The 16,935-nt window shown below is 43.6% G+C and overlaps 2 protein-coding genes across 2 annotated transcripts; both read right to left on the bottom strand.

The window, feature by feature from the left end:
* Positions 1–11,081: 11,081 nt before the first annotated feature.
* Positions 11,082–12,498, bottom strand: LOC6543520 (trypsin-1). Its single transcript, XM_001968658.3, has 3 exons — positions 12,271–12,498; positions 11,810–12,201; positions 11,082–11,532 (listed from the first exon to the last, which is right to left on the bottom strand). The coding sequence occupies exons 1-3, from the start codon at positions 12,467–12,469 to the stop codon at positions 11,179–11,181; spliced, it is 945 nt and encodes a 314-aa protein (XP_001968694.1). The 5' UTR covers positions 12,470–12,498; the 3' UTR covers positions 11,082–11,178.
* A 3,586-nt stretch (positions 12,499–16,084) lies between these two features.
* LOC26526575 lies at positions 16,085–16,906 on the bottom strand (the record flags this gene model as incomplete). Its single annotated transcript, XM_026979119.1, has 2 exons — positions 16,497–16,906; positions 16,085–16,442 (listed from the first exon to the last, which is right to left on the bottom strand). Coding segments are annotated over exons 1-2 (600 nt in total), but the record flags the coding sequence as incomplete, so codon positions are not given.
* Positions 16,907–16,935: the final 29 nt, after the last annotated feature.

Raw genomic sequence — 16,935 nt, 5'->3', positions numbered from 1 at the left:
GTTATGCACTCTGCATGTAATCGCTGTCCTAGTTGTGTATATTTGTAGTGGTACTTGCACAACTTGGGAAATGGCAAAACATTAGTAATTGATAGAGTTTATTTTATACATTTTACCTATCCTTCAATTCCTTTAAATGTTGTTTGCCCGGAAAATTATTGTTTACCTCCGGCAAAACAATACCTCGTCTGCTATTCACTTTGCTAGAGGGGAAATATATTGGGCAAACAGAATAAGACATGGCGAAACCCTTTTGGCACACAAAAGTGGCAAAATAATTGGAAATATCCCCAATGGAAATATTTGCCCGACATGAGCTGTCCAAAATGTGAAAAGCAAATGAACAAAATCAACTCAATTATTAACTGAGCAGAGAAAAGGTGAAAAGCATTGGTAAATTGGGGTCAGGGGTCATTATATTTTCCTTCACCATAGTGAACAATTGCTCTGTGAAAAGGGTTTGCCAAGTCCACTTCCTTTGTCACTGACAATCATACTGTTCGAAATAATTGAAGCAATATTTTATGAAGGTCATAACGAACTTAGTCCGATTTTTTTAGATGGTACCGAGTCTGATTATTCAAAACCTCAGCAGCACGTTAAACTTGAATTTATTCTCCAAACAGGGAGAGTGTATATTCTAAGTCTTTTTTCGTTCTACTGAAGGGGCAATAACAAATCTAGGCTGTTAATCAAATATTCAAAGTACAACAATCAGCCAAAAGGAGTTTGAATAATGAGGTTATCGGCCTTCCGCCATTTCGGCACTGAACATCATTCTGGCAGACAAAGGCTGACTGCCGGCTGGTAACGTATATATGTATAGGAGTATGTATTTTGGAAAATTGCTGGCAAATATGTGTACAACATAAATAAGTTCTGATCCGACTTTTGGCCAGCCCCGAAAAGGCAGTTCAAGTGCGCCGGCAAATGTATGCAACAATAAAAATTTGGCTCGATTGTAATGAGCATTTTTATGCGAGTGGCCGGCCATCTCGGGGTCGAAGTTGAAGCCGGCCAACTGGGCGTATGAATAAACGAAACAGGCATTTAGCATGCCAATGACGTCGGACCTTTGGTCTAGCGTGGGTCTTAATATTTTCTCTGAATTTCAGAAGTTTTCTTGGCAGCGGGATAAGGCGATAAGCTGGCCAAAAGATTTCAGTTTTTTACCTCCGCATTTAAAACTCATTCTGGAAAACTTTTCAACGCAAGCCGCCCCAAAAAGAGGATCAAAAGTCCCACTCAATCGGCTTAATTTGTCACCGCCGACCAGGAGCATTTCACAAAATATTAAAAACAAAAACGGAGGGGAAAAAATCAAACGACGGCCTTTTGGCGTCTGCCAATAATGATTAAGTATTTTTAATTGCAACGCCAACGCAGGTCCTAGGATTATGTCAGCTCATTAGCGTCACTTCTCATGGCAGATTGTCTGACATTTTAGTGCCACTGGCATCGGCATGATTAGCTGTCCCGGCACATGGGTTTTTCGAGGCACTGGAGATGGTTGGGCATGCAAATTAGCATGTGACTGCCTGCCATTCACGCGTTTTTAAGCACCGCCTATGTCGCACCACTCCAGGCAAAAAAAAGGGAAAAATTAAAACGGAGCAGGGAGACGAGTCAGCTGTCATGTCGTATTTGGCTGATGCCCGTTCCCATTTGACTGCTGACACCACCAGCCATGAATGCGCTTTCCCAGTCAACCCTGCATTCCGGCAGAAAGCCAGACCGACGTCCATGGAAGGGCGACAGGTCGCAACCCCTTTGGACAGGCCCATGGACGATATTTGGATACTCTTTAGACAGCCTTCGGTTTGTACATAAACTGTTAGTAATTGCTGGGACTAGTTGTCGTGATAATTATAAACAAATGTTCTTCATTTTATAAAGCAAATATGAATGCCATAGGACTTCATATGCATGCTCCTTAGTTCACTTAAATTATATAGGAAGGGCATTTAAAGGGGGGACGGATTTAAACCTCTTTTACCTCTATTTACTTTGCATTTACCTCAATGGCTTTCCCTTTTCGTTTGGTTTCTTTCCTTTAAGCAGTGTGCCTAATTTAATTTGCTTTTAAACGGAAAAGCGAGGGAAAACCGGTGACATTGCCAAATGTATTTCACCGCTAATTTGTACGAATGCCTCAGCTATCGCAAGCGACTTCGTCTCATAAAAATAAGAATAAATAAATAAAAACGTCCGGCATTCACCTGTCCTTGGTAATAGCCCTTGTTTATGTAGTTCCAGTCTGACCCATTCCCCTGTGGAATTTTTATGCCTATAATTAAGTATCTTGTCGGTCACCAAATTAGACAGTCGAGCGATTTAATGACTTAAAGCTGAGAGCTTCGACAAATATGGTAATAAAGAAAGCTATCAGAGGGTGTTCAATTTTCTGAAATTAATTTAATGAACAAATCGGGAGAGCTTTGTAACAGCTGCTCAAGGAATAATTAGGGATAATATGGAAATGGCAACGTAATCCTTCAGATTATTTTTCTGTATTACCAGCCAGTACGGTTTAGTTTAATAAATATTTTAACATAAAACAGTCTACACATCTACATTCTACATTTTTACATTCGCTTTCTACAGTGACTTCTGCTTGACGTTAAAAGCAAGCGAGTCTCAAAACTCGAATAAGCTTTGTAGGCGTCTTAAAACATAGGTGGCGCCACTCATATTTGGCCGGAAATATAAAGCCCACTTTAAGGAGACAGTGGATTCAAAGTCTTGCTTAATATACATATGTACATATGTATAAAAATGTTTAAAATTTCATTAAAAAAAAATACAAAAATTTGGATACTTGGCTTTAAAATGGCTTATATATTACTGGCATACAAAAAAAAACGGAATTGCTAGTAATTTAAAAGACCATCTTAGTTATATGAAGGATGTATGTTTAGACAAATTCGAAAAGTAATTAAAAACCCTTTCTCTTTTCGCTGAATCGTAAGGCCTTTCTAGCTAGCACCAGAGAAGCAAATAGATTGCCAGCATCTCATTAAAGGCTTACAGCCTATTTAGTAAACCAGCCAGCAACGAGAGATCTAATATACCATCGCAGGCTGTTGCCCCTACCAATTGGCCGTGGAAGGCAAATGCAGCAGGGTGACACGTGTTAAGAAATTCCGCACATGGCAACTGGCCGGCAGTTGAAATGCCACACAGCGGCAGCAAAATGGACACTGGACATGGACGCCGAGACGGACGGCGATCTCATGCATATGCACAACATGGGAGATCCTCAGACCAGAGACCCTTTTACTTGTTTCATAACAAATGACTAACAACATGGCCAAGTGACTGGGCAGCGACAATCGCAGCTAGATAAACAGCCACAGCTGCAGATGTGCATGTGGCTTTGGATGTGGATGCATGAGATGCACTCGAACTCGTATTCGTACATGTATCTGCATCTACATCTGGATCTGCATCTGAATCTGGAGCTGGAGCGGGAGCTGGAGTGGGAGCTGGGGATCTGCACAGCGGGCCGATTAGTCGAAATGATGATCAAAGTGCTGAAGCATGGAATCGGGTCCAAGGGGCATCTATATCCCCAACCCAACCCAATCCGCTCCCTAGCCACATCCACATCCATTGATTGCGTGTGGCAAACAAACGCCACAGCGGGCCACTTTGGTTCGGCAGGAAGCGCCTTCTGGGGCGCTTATCGCGATCGTTGTTATCTGCTGGGGAATCGCCCAGTGGTCAGCAGTCCGAATCGAGATTTCCGATTCGGGATCCGCGATCCACCGGCTTAATATTCAATTTGTGCCAGCGTTTGTTGAGCATGCCCACGCCGGCCAGGATGCCATGTATTTGTATATTGAAAATTTGCTATCCCCTCACTTTCCCTCGGCTGCTGGTGCCTAGATCCTGCATCTCGGTCTGCACTCGTCAGCCGTTGCAGAGAGAAAAATTACACAAATGATGTGCTAATTAGGGAGATTAGCTTTGATGGTAATTGGTTGATTTTGGTTCAGTAAAATCCTGTCTCAGGGAAAATAAATCATTAAAATATAAATGAATCAACGTACTAACTATGCAGGCTTTCCAGTTCCAGTTTCAAAGTGATTATTATCCACTTCGTAGCCCTTTTTGTGACAGTGTGGCCAAGCAATCAGCGGCCAAAGGCAGGCACGTAGCTCAGCTTCCGCGCCGCGCAACTTGTTGCTGTAACACTTCATTTATTTTGATAACCATAAGATTGCCAATAAAATTGCATGGTCAGCCGGTGCTTTAGTCCGCTATAGTGCTGCCCTCCATCCTCCTCCACCCCAGCACCCTGCAAGCGGGATCCTCCTGCCTCCGGACAACCCTTAGCCTGTAGCTGCTTGATTGAAATTGCAATTGACTGGCGGGCCAGGAGGATGCCGCCTGTCTTGCGGCCAGATTTGTAACGCATTTCCATTTTGGCGGTCAGTGTCAGTGGCGGAGCGCTCCGGAGGTGACAACCGATACGATATGGTTCATGGCCAGAGCCATGGCATTGAAACTGGGATTAGGTCGGTCGCTTCCAGTGGAAGTCCACTTAAGAATAATCAGATCAGTTAAGTAAGTTTATGGCCGCCGATTTCAGTACCGTCGGGAGTCATCTATAGAGTGCTTGCTGTTAACTATGTATCTACATAAACGTATAGAGTGCTTGCTGTTAACAGTATGTATCTACATAAACGTGATGCGTTGAGCACATTTTTGGCAATGCTGTTTCGCATATGAAGGTGGTCGAAAGTTGGCACTGCTGCCGGTTTCCCAAGCCACTGATCACTTGTGGACATTTTGGGCCCATTGGCATGGCATGGCTCGGGACATGGTCGTAAGATAACGTTTATGTACGATACCCGGCCTTTGGTTTCGATACTGCTCCCTAAATGGCCAAAAGCTTATCTGGGGGCCTGGCCAAAAGGCAGTACATGGCCTGCAGCTGTGTCAATGCCTTGGCAATGTTTTCTTTGTTTTTTCGTACTTTGCTGGCTTCATTGGAGTCACGGGCACCCCTTTTACCCAGTGACTTGGGCTGAGATCATCGTCATGCCATCCGCCACATTTTGTTGGCAATTTTTCAGTCACTGATTCGTTGGTCGTTCACTTCGTGTGACTTAGTTTTCCGCACGAGGTCATCATTTTCCCCCGCCTTTGGCCGGAAAAAGCGGGTAAGAGGTGAAGTTTCTGCGGTTGGTGGTCCGCCCGCAACTTCAACTGTACGTACTCGTATCTATCTATCTGGCTATCCAGCTATCCAGCCATCCGACAATCCGACTGTCTCTGAAATGTTTGTCTTGCCTCGTTTTGTGCCTTTTTGTCTCTTTTTTCTATCATTTTCTTGGCTGGGCATTTTTATCTGTTGCCGCGCACGTCGGGTCACATTAACGGGGCTTTCTCAACGCTCGAGTTCTGCGATTTGATTTCCCTAACTCAACTTGCCTTCCAGCCGAAGTACTAGATTCTCGGCCATGATCTGATCTTCTTCGGGCTCTCCGTCATGCCAGGAAAACAAACAATTAAAGTCATAAAAATTGTGGCCAAAGACTTGCAATTGTTAATGCGGTAAGCACTTGCTCTTCTATCCGCCCGTTGAGAAACCCGACCATCCGCGCTTTTGTAATTTCATTGTGCGGTTATACAATCGCGAATCGCGATGGATGGCTGTGACAGCATGCGAAAGAAGATCGGTTCGGGGATTCTATAAGTAATGGTTAACAATTGCCGACTGGCTGGGATACAAATTTGGCTGAGCTATGAGAAATGTGATTCATTTATCATGTTTACGGAGTACCGGGAAACGCGGCTCCAGGCCCTCTTCTTTGGGTAATTTTAAATACCTTAAATAAATTGCACTCTTTTAGATGTCCGTAATTATAAAATGACTCGTTTGCTGCCCCTTTTTTCGATTTAAGCTGAGCTTGATATTATATGGTAATTCATTTGAGTTGCCTGGTCCATTTCGTGATTAAAGTTTATGGGTTTTAAGGGAAACGGCTACAAATTACGCGCATATTTTAATAAGCGCTTCCAGTTAAATGTAGTTTAAAGTACCTATTTTGTGTGAAATTTTGCTAGTCGAACTGAGTACACTACACCTTCGTAACCCAGTTCTTAGAACGGATTTACACTCCTCACCTTGTGCCACATTTTGCAATTTCCATTTGGGCAACTGCTGAGCATAATAAACGAATAAAAATGTAAATCAATTTGAGTCGGCCACAAATTATTGAAATTCCCCCGGATTTTCGATTTCGAAACCAGCAGGTCTTTAGTGAAGCTCTTAAGATGGCCAGAATCACCGAGTGTAACTTGTTATTTACAGTAATTAATTTTGAGCCAAGAGTGCTAATTAATTCCGAGAGCAGAGCAGAGCAAAGCAAAGCGGCACAAATGCGCAGATGAAGGCGTTGGAAGTATAGCGCAAATTGTAGACCAACATCCGTCGGTTTTCAAGTCGGCAATTAACTGCCAGTTGTGGCCGAAACTGAGGCTAAGGCAATTTCCTACGAATTTAGAAGAAGATCGCGCTGCAGAAAGCTTACATAACTGTTTGCCACGCTCGGCGGCGAGTCTTTTGTAGAATTTTCTCGGACTCCAACTGATGCAATGTCCACCTAGACAAGACCATCTGCTGTCGCTCCGTATGGGGCTTGTAGCTCCAGTTTCCTCAGCCACATACCTGTCCCTTTCGGATGACTGAGCCAATAGTAACGCCTACCAATACCTTTAATTATAGTGCCCGACCCGCCGAGAGTCGCGGCCAGGGACGTCCAAACATGACGCACGTATAGAAAACATATTTCAAACTAAACAAACTCATCAGAATGGACACAGAATAAAAACGGAAAGAAAAAACGAGCAGAAATCTTCCAAAGGAAACCCGCTGGGACGCGTGCAAATTTAAAAGTAAAGCGAGAAAAATGTAGACAACGCGTCAGGTCTGGCCAGCCCAGAGAATTCTAGGGCTAAACTGCCAGATCCTATGGTGTCTGGACGCTCTGATTAGCTCCAGTCGCACACACTCCGCTGCTCCAAGGTCACTGCGATGACGTCATCATGGGGCAAGACCATAACTTCGATGTGGCAAACAAAGCTTTCTTAGAATTTATCGCAAGAAATTACTGAAGCTATTTGGGCTTAACAAGCTGTGGCTCCAAAAATATTATACTAGATGCCAAAAGAGGAAGTAAGTTGCTCTTAACTAAACACTCGTAAAAATAATTCTTTACTACACTTTTTTATCAAACCAATTCTTCATATCCCTAATCTAATTTAGGAGGTATAAATAGCTTGAAATTTAATTGTAGACACTTTAGCATTTTTTTTATAGCAAAGTTTTCGAAGTTTAGCGTACAGCTAATTTTCTCGGTGTACCGAAACTCATAGCTAATTTGTCAAGACTTTCATATATGGATTAGGCCCAAAAGAAGTGGCAAGCTGATACTTCAGATGCCCACGCTGGCCATTTGTTAATGCATATTCTATTCCGGCTAAGCGCCTCATCAAATTTCTAATTTATGAGCCGGAGTTTCTCAGGCTTTGTGGGCAATTGAATGGCCGCCGGCAATTTAGCAATTATAAAATGATTAATTTTTGTGCATTTTCTCAACACCTTCCACTTAGCGGCCGCTAACCAAACCAGAGCCCACAGCCCAGCGGCTCCCACTTGGAGCCCAAAATGAGTTGGGATGAGGCAGCTGGGAGCTTCCAGTCGCCATCTGCGGGCTGAGGGCCGGGCGTTAAAGCCCAACTACTGTCGATTAAGGTGCCGCTGCCCCGTTGCCGTGTAGGGTATCATTAGGCCAGACAAAACAATTTAAAATAACTACGGCAACTAGCATAATAATGTTAAAAACAGCGGCCATCGCAGTCCAGAAACGGGCGATGGCGTTGCCATAGACAATTTTCGTAATGGCCAGAAATAAATCTGCAAAGCAGAAGCTCCAGCTGAAGCTAAAAAGGCAGCAGAATCAGCAGAAGCAGCTGCAGCCTGGGAAACTGATCGACGAGCACAACTTAATTAATAAACTAATGAGCAGTTTGCAGCCAAGTCCGCCAAAGCCAGCCCCCCTCGCCCAGTGGAGTTCATCTGCGAGATTATCTACATAAAGTAGTCCTCGACGCGGACGTGCATCGTGCTCGGATATGGCTAAAAAGCCCAGCCTATTTGCTAAGAGATCGGCCAGAAATTAAAATAAATGTGCAACGTGCAAAAATGCCAAAGACCCCAACCGAAAGTAAAACTGGAACGTGTTCAGCGCCAAAATACGGCGAAACGAAACGAAAAGTAAGGCTGGCAAAAACTGATTTATGCATATGGGAACGGGACGCACTGTACGTGGAAATCCCGATGGGGCAATGTCTGAAAATTATTTTTGCATATTAAAATTGTGTTCAAATGATTGCAATCTTTTGCGAAAGTAGATTTTCATATAGTTAATAGTTAATAATATAATAAATTGTATTATATAATATATTGCATTTTATATGTATATGCAAAGACTTGAAGACCTTTAGGAAGTAAATGAAAATAAATGTTTGGGGTTCAGCGAAATCATTATTGACTTTCTGCAGATAAGGAAAGAAATAAAAAAGTCAATTTAAAATAAAATATTTAGAACCTTCAGTCCGTAATAAAAATGTTATTTTCCACTCAAATGTTTTACAACTACCTGGTTGCACTTACCTTTTAAAAAATGATTTAACGTTTTGAATACTCTTCAGACTTGCCATAAACTGTCTTTTTAAGAGGCTTTTCACACTTTTTCATGCAGGTTGTAAAGCGAAAAGCCCCACCTTACTTTTATCGAAAGGGGTTTCATAAAAGTGAGCGATCTTCTAATGGGCTTAGCGAAGGCCTTGGGATTTTCGCCATTTTGGCTAAATAAATGCCAACCAATAAAGATCGGCTAATGAAGTTGATTTTTAAAGCGCATTTTCGCCACTAAACGGACTAAGCAGCCGTAATTACAGGGTCGTTATTTAGAAGGCATCGACGGCCAAGTTGGCAAGTCGACGACTAAGACAAATGAGATTAGGCTCGGCAAAGGCCAAAAATAAAAGTGCGCTCTGACACGACTGGAGTAAGTAAAGTGCAAGTAAGGCCTTCGGGTTCCACCAGTAAATCATTTTCTTTTCACTCTGGATGCTGCCGCAGTTTAATTATCACGAGCCAAGATTTGGTCTGTCCTCCAGCTCGTAAATTGTGGTCAGAACAAGAGGCGGGTGACGGCTGCTGCTGGGGCAACATATTTCTGCAGCGCCGTGTAAATTGAAAAAGAGTTGGAAAACTATTCAAATCAATGAAAACTGATAGCCCCGGGCCGTGGCGGCCAAGTCATGATGCTAGCCCTATCCTAAGTACCAAAAAGGTACTTGCCGCTGCACTGGAAAAGATCAATGCTCTGCAATTGGAATCTTCGCTTGAGAAGTTTAGAAAATCAATAATAAGATATGTAGTGTCCTTCATAGGATTAAATATGTTTTTGAATGTTAGTTTAAAAGGTTCATCAACCTCTTTATTTATTTAACTTAGGTCTTACAACATCAATTGAACACCTGTTCAGCTCTCCACTTTTCTCGCTGTGTGATGCTCCAAAGATGGCACCATGTACCATTTAAGCGACATGCCAACACTTGACCAGGCCCAGAGCCAGCGTGGTTAAGGTCCAGAACTGGGAACTTGGAACTTGCAACCTGCAACCTGGCGAAATGTATCATTAACAAGTCACGACAAATTCGCTGGCAAGTCCAGAGTCGGACCGGACGTTTGAGAGCCAAATTTGGTAAGACCTCGACATCGGTTGGGCATTAGATAAACTGTGGTCCCTCCTGCGACTCCTCCGGCCTCCGGGACTCCAGTGACTCCAGTGGCTCCCCTGACTGCAGCATCAAGTGCCAGGAACGCGGACAGGTTCACCATTTCCTTGGTTCTGTCGGTCGCCGCCGGCGGCTGCTTTGAACGAGGACGAGGACCCACCGCCACGTTCAGGTGTGAAGAAATCTAAAATGCAAACACCAAATGGCCAACAATGTGGCTTCTATCCGCAGTCCATTTGAAGTTGCTCCCCTGGGCGCTGCCAAAAAGCAACTGAAGGCAACCCGAGATTGAAACGGAAAGCGATCCGGCGCGGCGAGGAGGATGTGCGTCCATGTCCAGCTAACCCAGGCGATACCCACTCCCATTCGCATTCGCAGTCGCATGAATTATTTATTTCGATTGTCTGCGCGCTGCATTATTTTTAGAGTGGCCATAAAGCCGGCCGATTTATGATCGGCGGTCAGGAGCCGTTCAAATTATCGCAGGGCATGCAAAATTTATTAACAAACATAAAAATTGCCCGAGAATTTATTTCATCTTAATTCAATTTAACAACTTAAACAGCCATAAAGTGTTCACATAGTAAATCAAAGGCCACTCTATGCAGATGGGCTGCTGCCCAGTCCTGTCCACATGCATCATCATCATAATCATAATCGAGGTGCTGGCTAGGGAGTCTATACTCCCAGCTCCAAGCTCCACGCTCCACGCTCCACGCTGCATGCTCTGTACTGCATCTCTAGTCCCCCATACCCTGGCGGAATTTATGAGCTGCGCATGAAAATGAGTCAAAACAAATTATGCCGCTCGCAGGTTTTAGCCAACTGGGGCCTGATTGACAGCGACTGCAGTTCGACTTTCGACTGGACCAGCGGTCGCGATCGGTGGACGGGGTTCTTGCCGAGCGATTATGATGTGAACGCTGCCAAAAAGATTTCCATCAGCGGCAACAATTTCGAGGCATTAATCATGGCCGTCAAGTACGAGGGTGGGTCCCATGGAGTTCTACCCAAAACTGCCACAAGGTGGAGCAATGCCGCCGAAGGAATGCTCCTCGAATCCTCGATAGCAATCTCCGCCGGATGCGACAGGCATTTAAATCGTACGCAGAATGGATTATGAAGAGGTTATTCTGGGTAGCCGAACATTTAGTTGCGGCTCTTCATTCATAAATCACATGTTTTTGACTCGTAAGCTAAATATTTTACTACTTTAAAATGTTAATTTGTGTAATATCATATTATAAATAAAACAGACAGGCTGAGGATTTCATGGATTTAATGGATGTGAACTTCTTTTCAATAATTTAGAATAACTTAGAAATGAGGCAAGCAAATGAGCACTTTTAGCAAAATGATCTAGCTCTGGCAGTAGCAGCCGTCGGCGGTGTTCTTCTGGATCCAGTCCAAGAACTTGCTGACCCTGGCATAGACACCCGGCGCATTCTTCTGGGCACATCCGAAGCCGAAGGACACCACGCCGGCCAGCTTGTAGCGCCCCTCGTTGACGATCAGTGGGCCACCACTGTCGCCCTGGCAGGCGTCCTTGCCACCCTGCTGCACCAATCCTGCGCAGAGCATCACCTCGGCGATCTTGTCCTTGTAGCGCGTCTGGCGACACTGCGAGTTGGTGATGATGGGCACATTGACCTCCTGCAGATAGTTGGAGGTGACACCGCCCTCCTTGATCAGGCCCCAACCAGCGACCACAGCCTGGAAGCCATTAAAAAGTCAATAACTCGGTCATAAATTTGTACAAGTACAAAAGAACTACAGGTAAACTAAACTAAATAGGTCAAGATGTGATAAAAATCCCAAAATAATGGTCAGACTTTTGGTTTTAAATGTCGTGTGTCTTGATTGCCTTAGCTAACTATCAGATTTAGATGTTTTCTTTATGGACTCGTAAACATTTTATATATGCCCTGAAAACTTCTATTCACGCCAACATAAAATACAGCATAGCAAATAAATCAAGAATAGTACTCACAGTTCTGCCATCAAAGTTGTGGTTGGCCTCGGGCAGGCAGACAGGACGCATGTTTCCAGTCAGCGGAACAGGGGACTCCAGCTTGAGCAGAGCCACGTCGTTGACAATCCGAGTGGGATCGTAGTTGGGATGCATTGTGGTTTGGATCACCTTGCGCACAATGCCAGGATCCCGGGAGGATCTGTCGATCTGGAGCAGCCGAATGGTGATCTGATCCCTGTTTCCGTGCACACAATGGGCGGCGGTCAGCACATAGCGATCGTTGATCAGGGAACCTCCGCAGAAGAGGCGGGGATAGTGGCGACCCTTGACCAATTGGGCGGTCCAAGGATACTTGTTGGAGCGCACCTGCTGGCCGCCCACAATTCGGTTGACATTCGGGGTGCCGCAGACTGAAAAATGCAATATCAATCGGATTTATGAGATATAGATGGAGTTCTAATGGAGTTGCTGGTACTCACAGCAGTTCTGCTTGGCGGTGCACTGATTGCGGATCTTCGGTGGTCGCGCTGCTTTGAGGGATTGCTCTGCAGGATTAACCACATCCACCACGTCGGCGAATTGCTGGACAAGGGTTTGGTGGGGAGCCTGGTACTGGTACTGGGCCAAGCTGAGGCTGATGCCCAGCAGCAGGAGCGGCAGGGCCAGGTAGATGCGCATCTTGTCCGGAGTTGACTGCTGAGGAAAGTGACAGAGTGGTTTGCCAAACGCCGGCTACTTATAGGGCCCAAACCCTTGAGTTGGCGAATTCGTTTCGAATCGCCTTTTAATAAAACTAAAAATATGAATGTTTTATTGCTTGTATAAGCCGCGTGCGCATCTTTCTTTCTTCTTTCTTTCTTTCTCCGCTTTCTTTGTTTGGCAGCACCTTATTTGCATAACACTTTATAGCGCCGCACACACACACACCTTGCGGTTCTCGAGTGCGGAGGGTTTTGTATTTTTGGCTCTGTACAACTCATCATTCTCATCCAGAACAACTTGCCAAATGGCCAAAAAAACTTGTAATATCAATTAAGGCTTTTAAGCGTGTAATGCTGAACGAAATGGGTTATTGGGAAGGGTCAATTGAAAGATCTGAATTATACGTTTAATAGCCAAACGTTAGGAAATAGCAAGATCATCCAATGACTTGTCTAGATTTCATATTTCTAAAATTTTGTTGTCCAAAAGTTCTTTAAAGACTTTAAAGTTTGGAATTCAAAATTAATGTTAAACAAACAAAAAAAATATATTCAAATCTTTTTGTTATCTTATTTTTTATTTTAAAAAATCTTAAAGAATAATGCAGAGTATATTAAGTTCGCCAAACCTCCGTCCAATTTTCCATTACAACTTTGCATATTCATGAAAGTGGAGCAAACTCGAGCGCGAGTTCACCACTTCCACCTCCCGTCGCTTTCTTAATGGACTTTTAATGCGCATCTGGAGCGGCTTAGGCATCGTCATCGACAGCAGTGCCTCTGACCCGCCGGACCTGGCCAAAATAAACTCGGGCGCTGAGTTGGCGGATTCCTGCTGGCCCACTCGAGAGTCTCTTTCTCCGCGCCAATCGGTCGCATCGAATGGCGAATGCGAATGGCAAATTGCCATCTGACCGATCGGCATTGCAGCATAAATATCCTTTAAGTGCCGGTTATCCGGTATCATCATTAACCGGAGGCAAACGCCCGCTTTCACGCTGCCGAAGATGGGGAATAATTTATAAGGCTTTGGCGATGGGGTTTGCTTTTCGGCATAATTTACAAAACGCAACCAGAACCAGGGACAAGTTATTCCCCCAGCTCCTTCTGCTGGCTCCTCGATCATATTTCTTTGTATGGAATGTCGTCGTCGTCGTCGCCCTCCACTTTATTCCCGGACTCGGATTGGCATCGAAATTGATTCGCCTGGGGCTCAGTGTCGTCCATCCAAACGCCCAAAAAATATAAATTAATAAATGCAGCGCGTTGAAAAATTGCGTGCAGTTTGAAATTAAGCAACATGTGGCACTTACATGCATGCCTTCACAAAATGAATTATGCAAGAACACAAATTTGCAGGGAATATTTAAGGTTACATTTTAGGGTGCTCTGGCTGACCTACTATAACAATAATAAATCTGCCAAAAACCCATTAAAGGTGATAGATTTAATTTATATCTAATATAGTCTGTGCTACACATATCAAAATCGCCAAAAGCTAATAGCCTAATATTTACATTTTGGTATGTTTTGCTTGGCTTCCCAACATAAATAACTTTTACTCTTATGCAAACCCTCAACGCATGCAAATGTAGGCAGCTTTAGAAATTTGTTTCTTTCGCAAAATTAGCATAATGTATAAAAACAGATCTCAAAATGCCACTATCTTGGCCCAGACTCATTAGTTAAAGGCACAACTTAATCATGGAAAGCATCAGAGATATGCAAATTCAACTCACGTCTAATTGTTGCAATTGTAATTGCCAGAAAAAGAACAATGAAAAGATCGCAGATTTCAGCATGCTCATTATGCTTTCAGCATGAATAAATACCCGAACCTCCCCCTTCTGTTTTGTGGGCGTGGCTGAGTGACAAACACGCAGCAGGAATCACTTATGACCACATATATAGGATGCAGATCATTGAACCAGACGGCACACGGACCAAGAGACCGAGGATGCCAAACTATAAGATGCCAGGTTAGAAAGGTTGAATGGCATGCCATTCACTTGCTTCTTGCTCTTTGCTTTTCGCCCGGTGGCAGTTGCCCGTCAGAGTCACTCAGTCAGTCACTCATAAATTTGCATAAGAACACTGAATTGCATTGCATTATCTAAGCGGCAGTTGCAGCTTGCAGTTTGCAGTTTGCAGTTGCAGTTGCAGTTCCAGATGCAGTTGTTGCCGCACTTATCTCGGCTGTGGAAACAATCATGGCAAAGGCAAAGATTTTAATTATTGTGTGTGACGGCGACGACGACTCCAGCTGGGAAGAACTCGGAGAAAGATGTCGAGTGAGAACACGAGAGAGAGCCCACAATTGCCTGTACACTGCAAGAAAAGTACTTAAGTACTTAAGCCTTTCAGTTTGTATATTGTACAATATTTTGAGTTATTTAATTGGAAGTTATTTGAAAATATGTCAAAAATATTGAAAGCATAAGTTTGATATTATTTATATTTGCCCAGATACATCTATCCCACTAACATTCTTGAAGTGCACTCTGGCAGACATCTGTCTTTGAATTCTCAGACTGTCTCGGAGTCTGCGGTGTGGCTTCGCCTGATGTGCTGCATTTGATAACTGCCAGCAATGAAGTCTTAGACCCTTAGATAATGAAAAGGAAGCTCGTCTCGAGTCTGGTGCACTGTAATTCAAATTAGTAACAGGCCGGCACGAAGAAAAGGAGAAAAGGCGAGCAGAAGAAAGGAAGAGAAGAGCGGTCTGGAAGACTCGTCTTCGGCTACCGAAGAATCGTCCCCTGCAGTGCCAACTGGCAACATCTTCTTCCTCAATGACATTAATTCATTTCGTATGCAAAGCAATCAGTGAGCGCTTCTCCTCCAGAACCCGCTCGTCGTCTCCGTTTTGGTCTTGGCAATTAGAAAAGAGTTGGAAAATTGTATGCGGCTGCAGATCGGACTGCAGCTCCGACTTCGACTCCGACTTCGACTCCGACTCCGACTTGGACTTGGACTGACTTTTCCGGCTGGCACTGCGCACTGATTTGCATTGCACGATTCTCAACTTAATTTAACATAAAGTAAACAAGCGCAGTTAACAAGCCAAATACAAGCCATGAGCGTGCGGGTGCCGGCGCAGCTTCCAGCCATCCAGTCATTCAGCTATCCAGGCTCGGGTTCAGATTCCGACCCTCCGTCTACATTTCCCAATCCCTCAGCCTGCCAAGGGCCCTAAGTCCGAGACCATCCACGTATGCCCTCTTCTTCTGGGCCTGCTGTCGTGTGACGTGTTGTGAAAATTCTAAAATATTTCGCCCAGCTTTCTCACAAGTCAACGCCAAACGCGAGACACTCTAGGATCGCACTGTGGTCTTGGAATACTCAAAAAACTAAAGAGCACATGGTTGAAAAATTGTAAATATTCCTCAAGTGTCATAACCAAATAAATCTTTTGTAATAATATTTGGAAACTGCTTTTCCAATTGTAACCAATTATTATTATCACTCCTTGTGAAAATGTAAAATTGCAAATATTAAAGGTAGGATCTACAAAATACGGACGAACAGAAGTTGGTAGAGGTGAAGGATTAGGTCCAGGCGAAGTAGTAGTAGAACTAATGGGTTTAGTAGTCGCAGTGGTGGTAGGCATTGTAGTAGTAGTAGGAATAGTAGTAGTAGTAGTTGTAGGCACAAAGGATGTGGTTGGCTTAGTTGGAGGAGCAGTGGGTGCTGGTCGAGGAGGCGGAGGACGACTAGTTGGATAGCCTGATCCCTGGCAAGATGGGTTTGCTGGAGGGCAATCCCCATTAGGTTCATGTTCTGGTACAAAGGGAAAATGGAATGGTTTATATGGCGAGCGGACTTTCGGAATATTCCTATGATATTCATTTGGACAGCCAGTTTTAAAAAGTAGTTTCAGAAAAAGTAACTGCTTTTCTGTGCTCTTCAGTAAAGAGGTATCGTTGGCCAGACCATTTACTTGAAATAATCTTTAAAGTATTACAAAAATATATATTTAGATCAAAGAATTGCTTACTTTTTACCTGTTGTTACATGACTGTCGATTAATGCGGAGCGCCCTAAGGCTTGTTTCTAATTCGGATAGTAGATTATCGATATCATCAAAAAGCAATGAATGTGACTCCTTATCCAGGTATTCCAAGTTTATTATTAAAAACCGTACAGTATTAATATATGAAGGTCTTACCAATGAATCACGTCTTTCCAGTCCATGTTTACTTGGCACTAAGTAAAACAATATAAACATATGCTGCCATTTGCACATTTGGTGCAGTTTCTGTTGAAGGCTTATACGTGTATGAATAAAATTTATTTTTTAAATCTCTTCGGTAATCGAGTTTGTAGGGTTAATACTAAATCGAATTGGCTTGTAAATTTTTATTAAGCGATTTTGCGTGCAACTAATATGTCAAATATTTTCTTTAATTTGTGATTACAATTATAATTTTAGTATTTTTAAAA

The sequence above is a fragment of the Drosophila erecta genome, unplaced genomic scaffold (genome assembly GCF_003286155.1).
Source record: "Drosophila erecta strain 14021-0224.00,06,07 unplaced genomic scaffold, DereRS2 tig00000055-arrow-pilon, whole genome shotgun sequence".
Taxonomy (NCBI): Eukaryota; Metazoa; Arthropoda; class Insecta; order Diptera; family Drosophilidae; genus Drosophila; species Drosophila erecta.
Note: the sequence above shows the minus strand (reverse complement) of the source record. Positions and strands in the feature narration are given on the sequence as shown.

What these genes read in the sequence shown, in the direction of transcription:
- LOC6543520 (XM_001968658.3), bottom strand. Translation starts at nt 12,469, where the DNA reads ATGCGCATCTACCTGGCCCTGCCGCTCCTGCTGCTGGGCATCAGCCTC. An exon ending in CACCGCCAAGCAGAACTGCT is followed by an intron (nt 12,202 to 12,270) that starts GTGAGTACCAGC and finishes TGCATTTTTCAG; the next exon opens with TCTGCGGCACCCCGAATGTC. An exon ending in ACAACTTTGATGGCAGAACT is followed by an intron (nt 11,533 to 11,809) that starts GTGAGTACTATT and finishes AATGGCTTCCAG; the next exon opens with GCTGTGGTCGCTGGTTGGGG.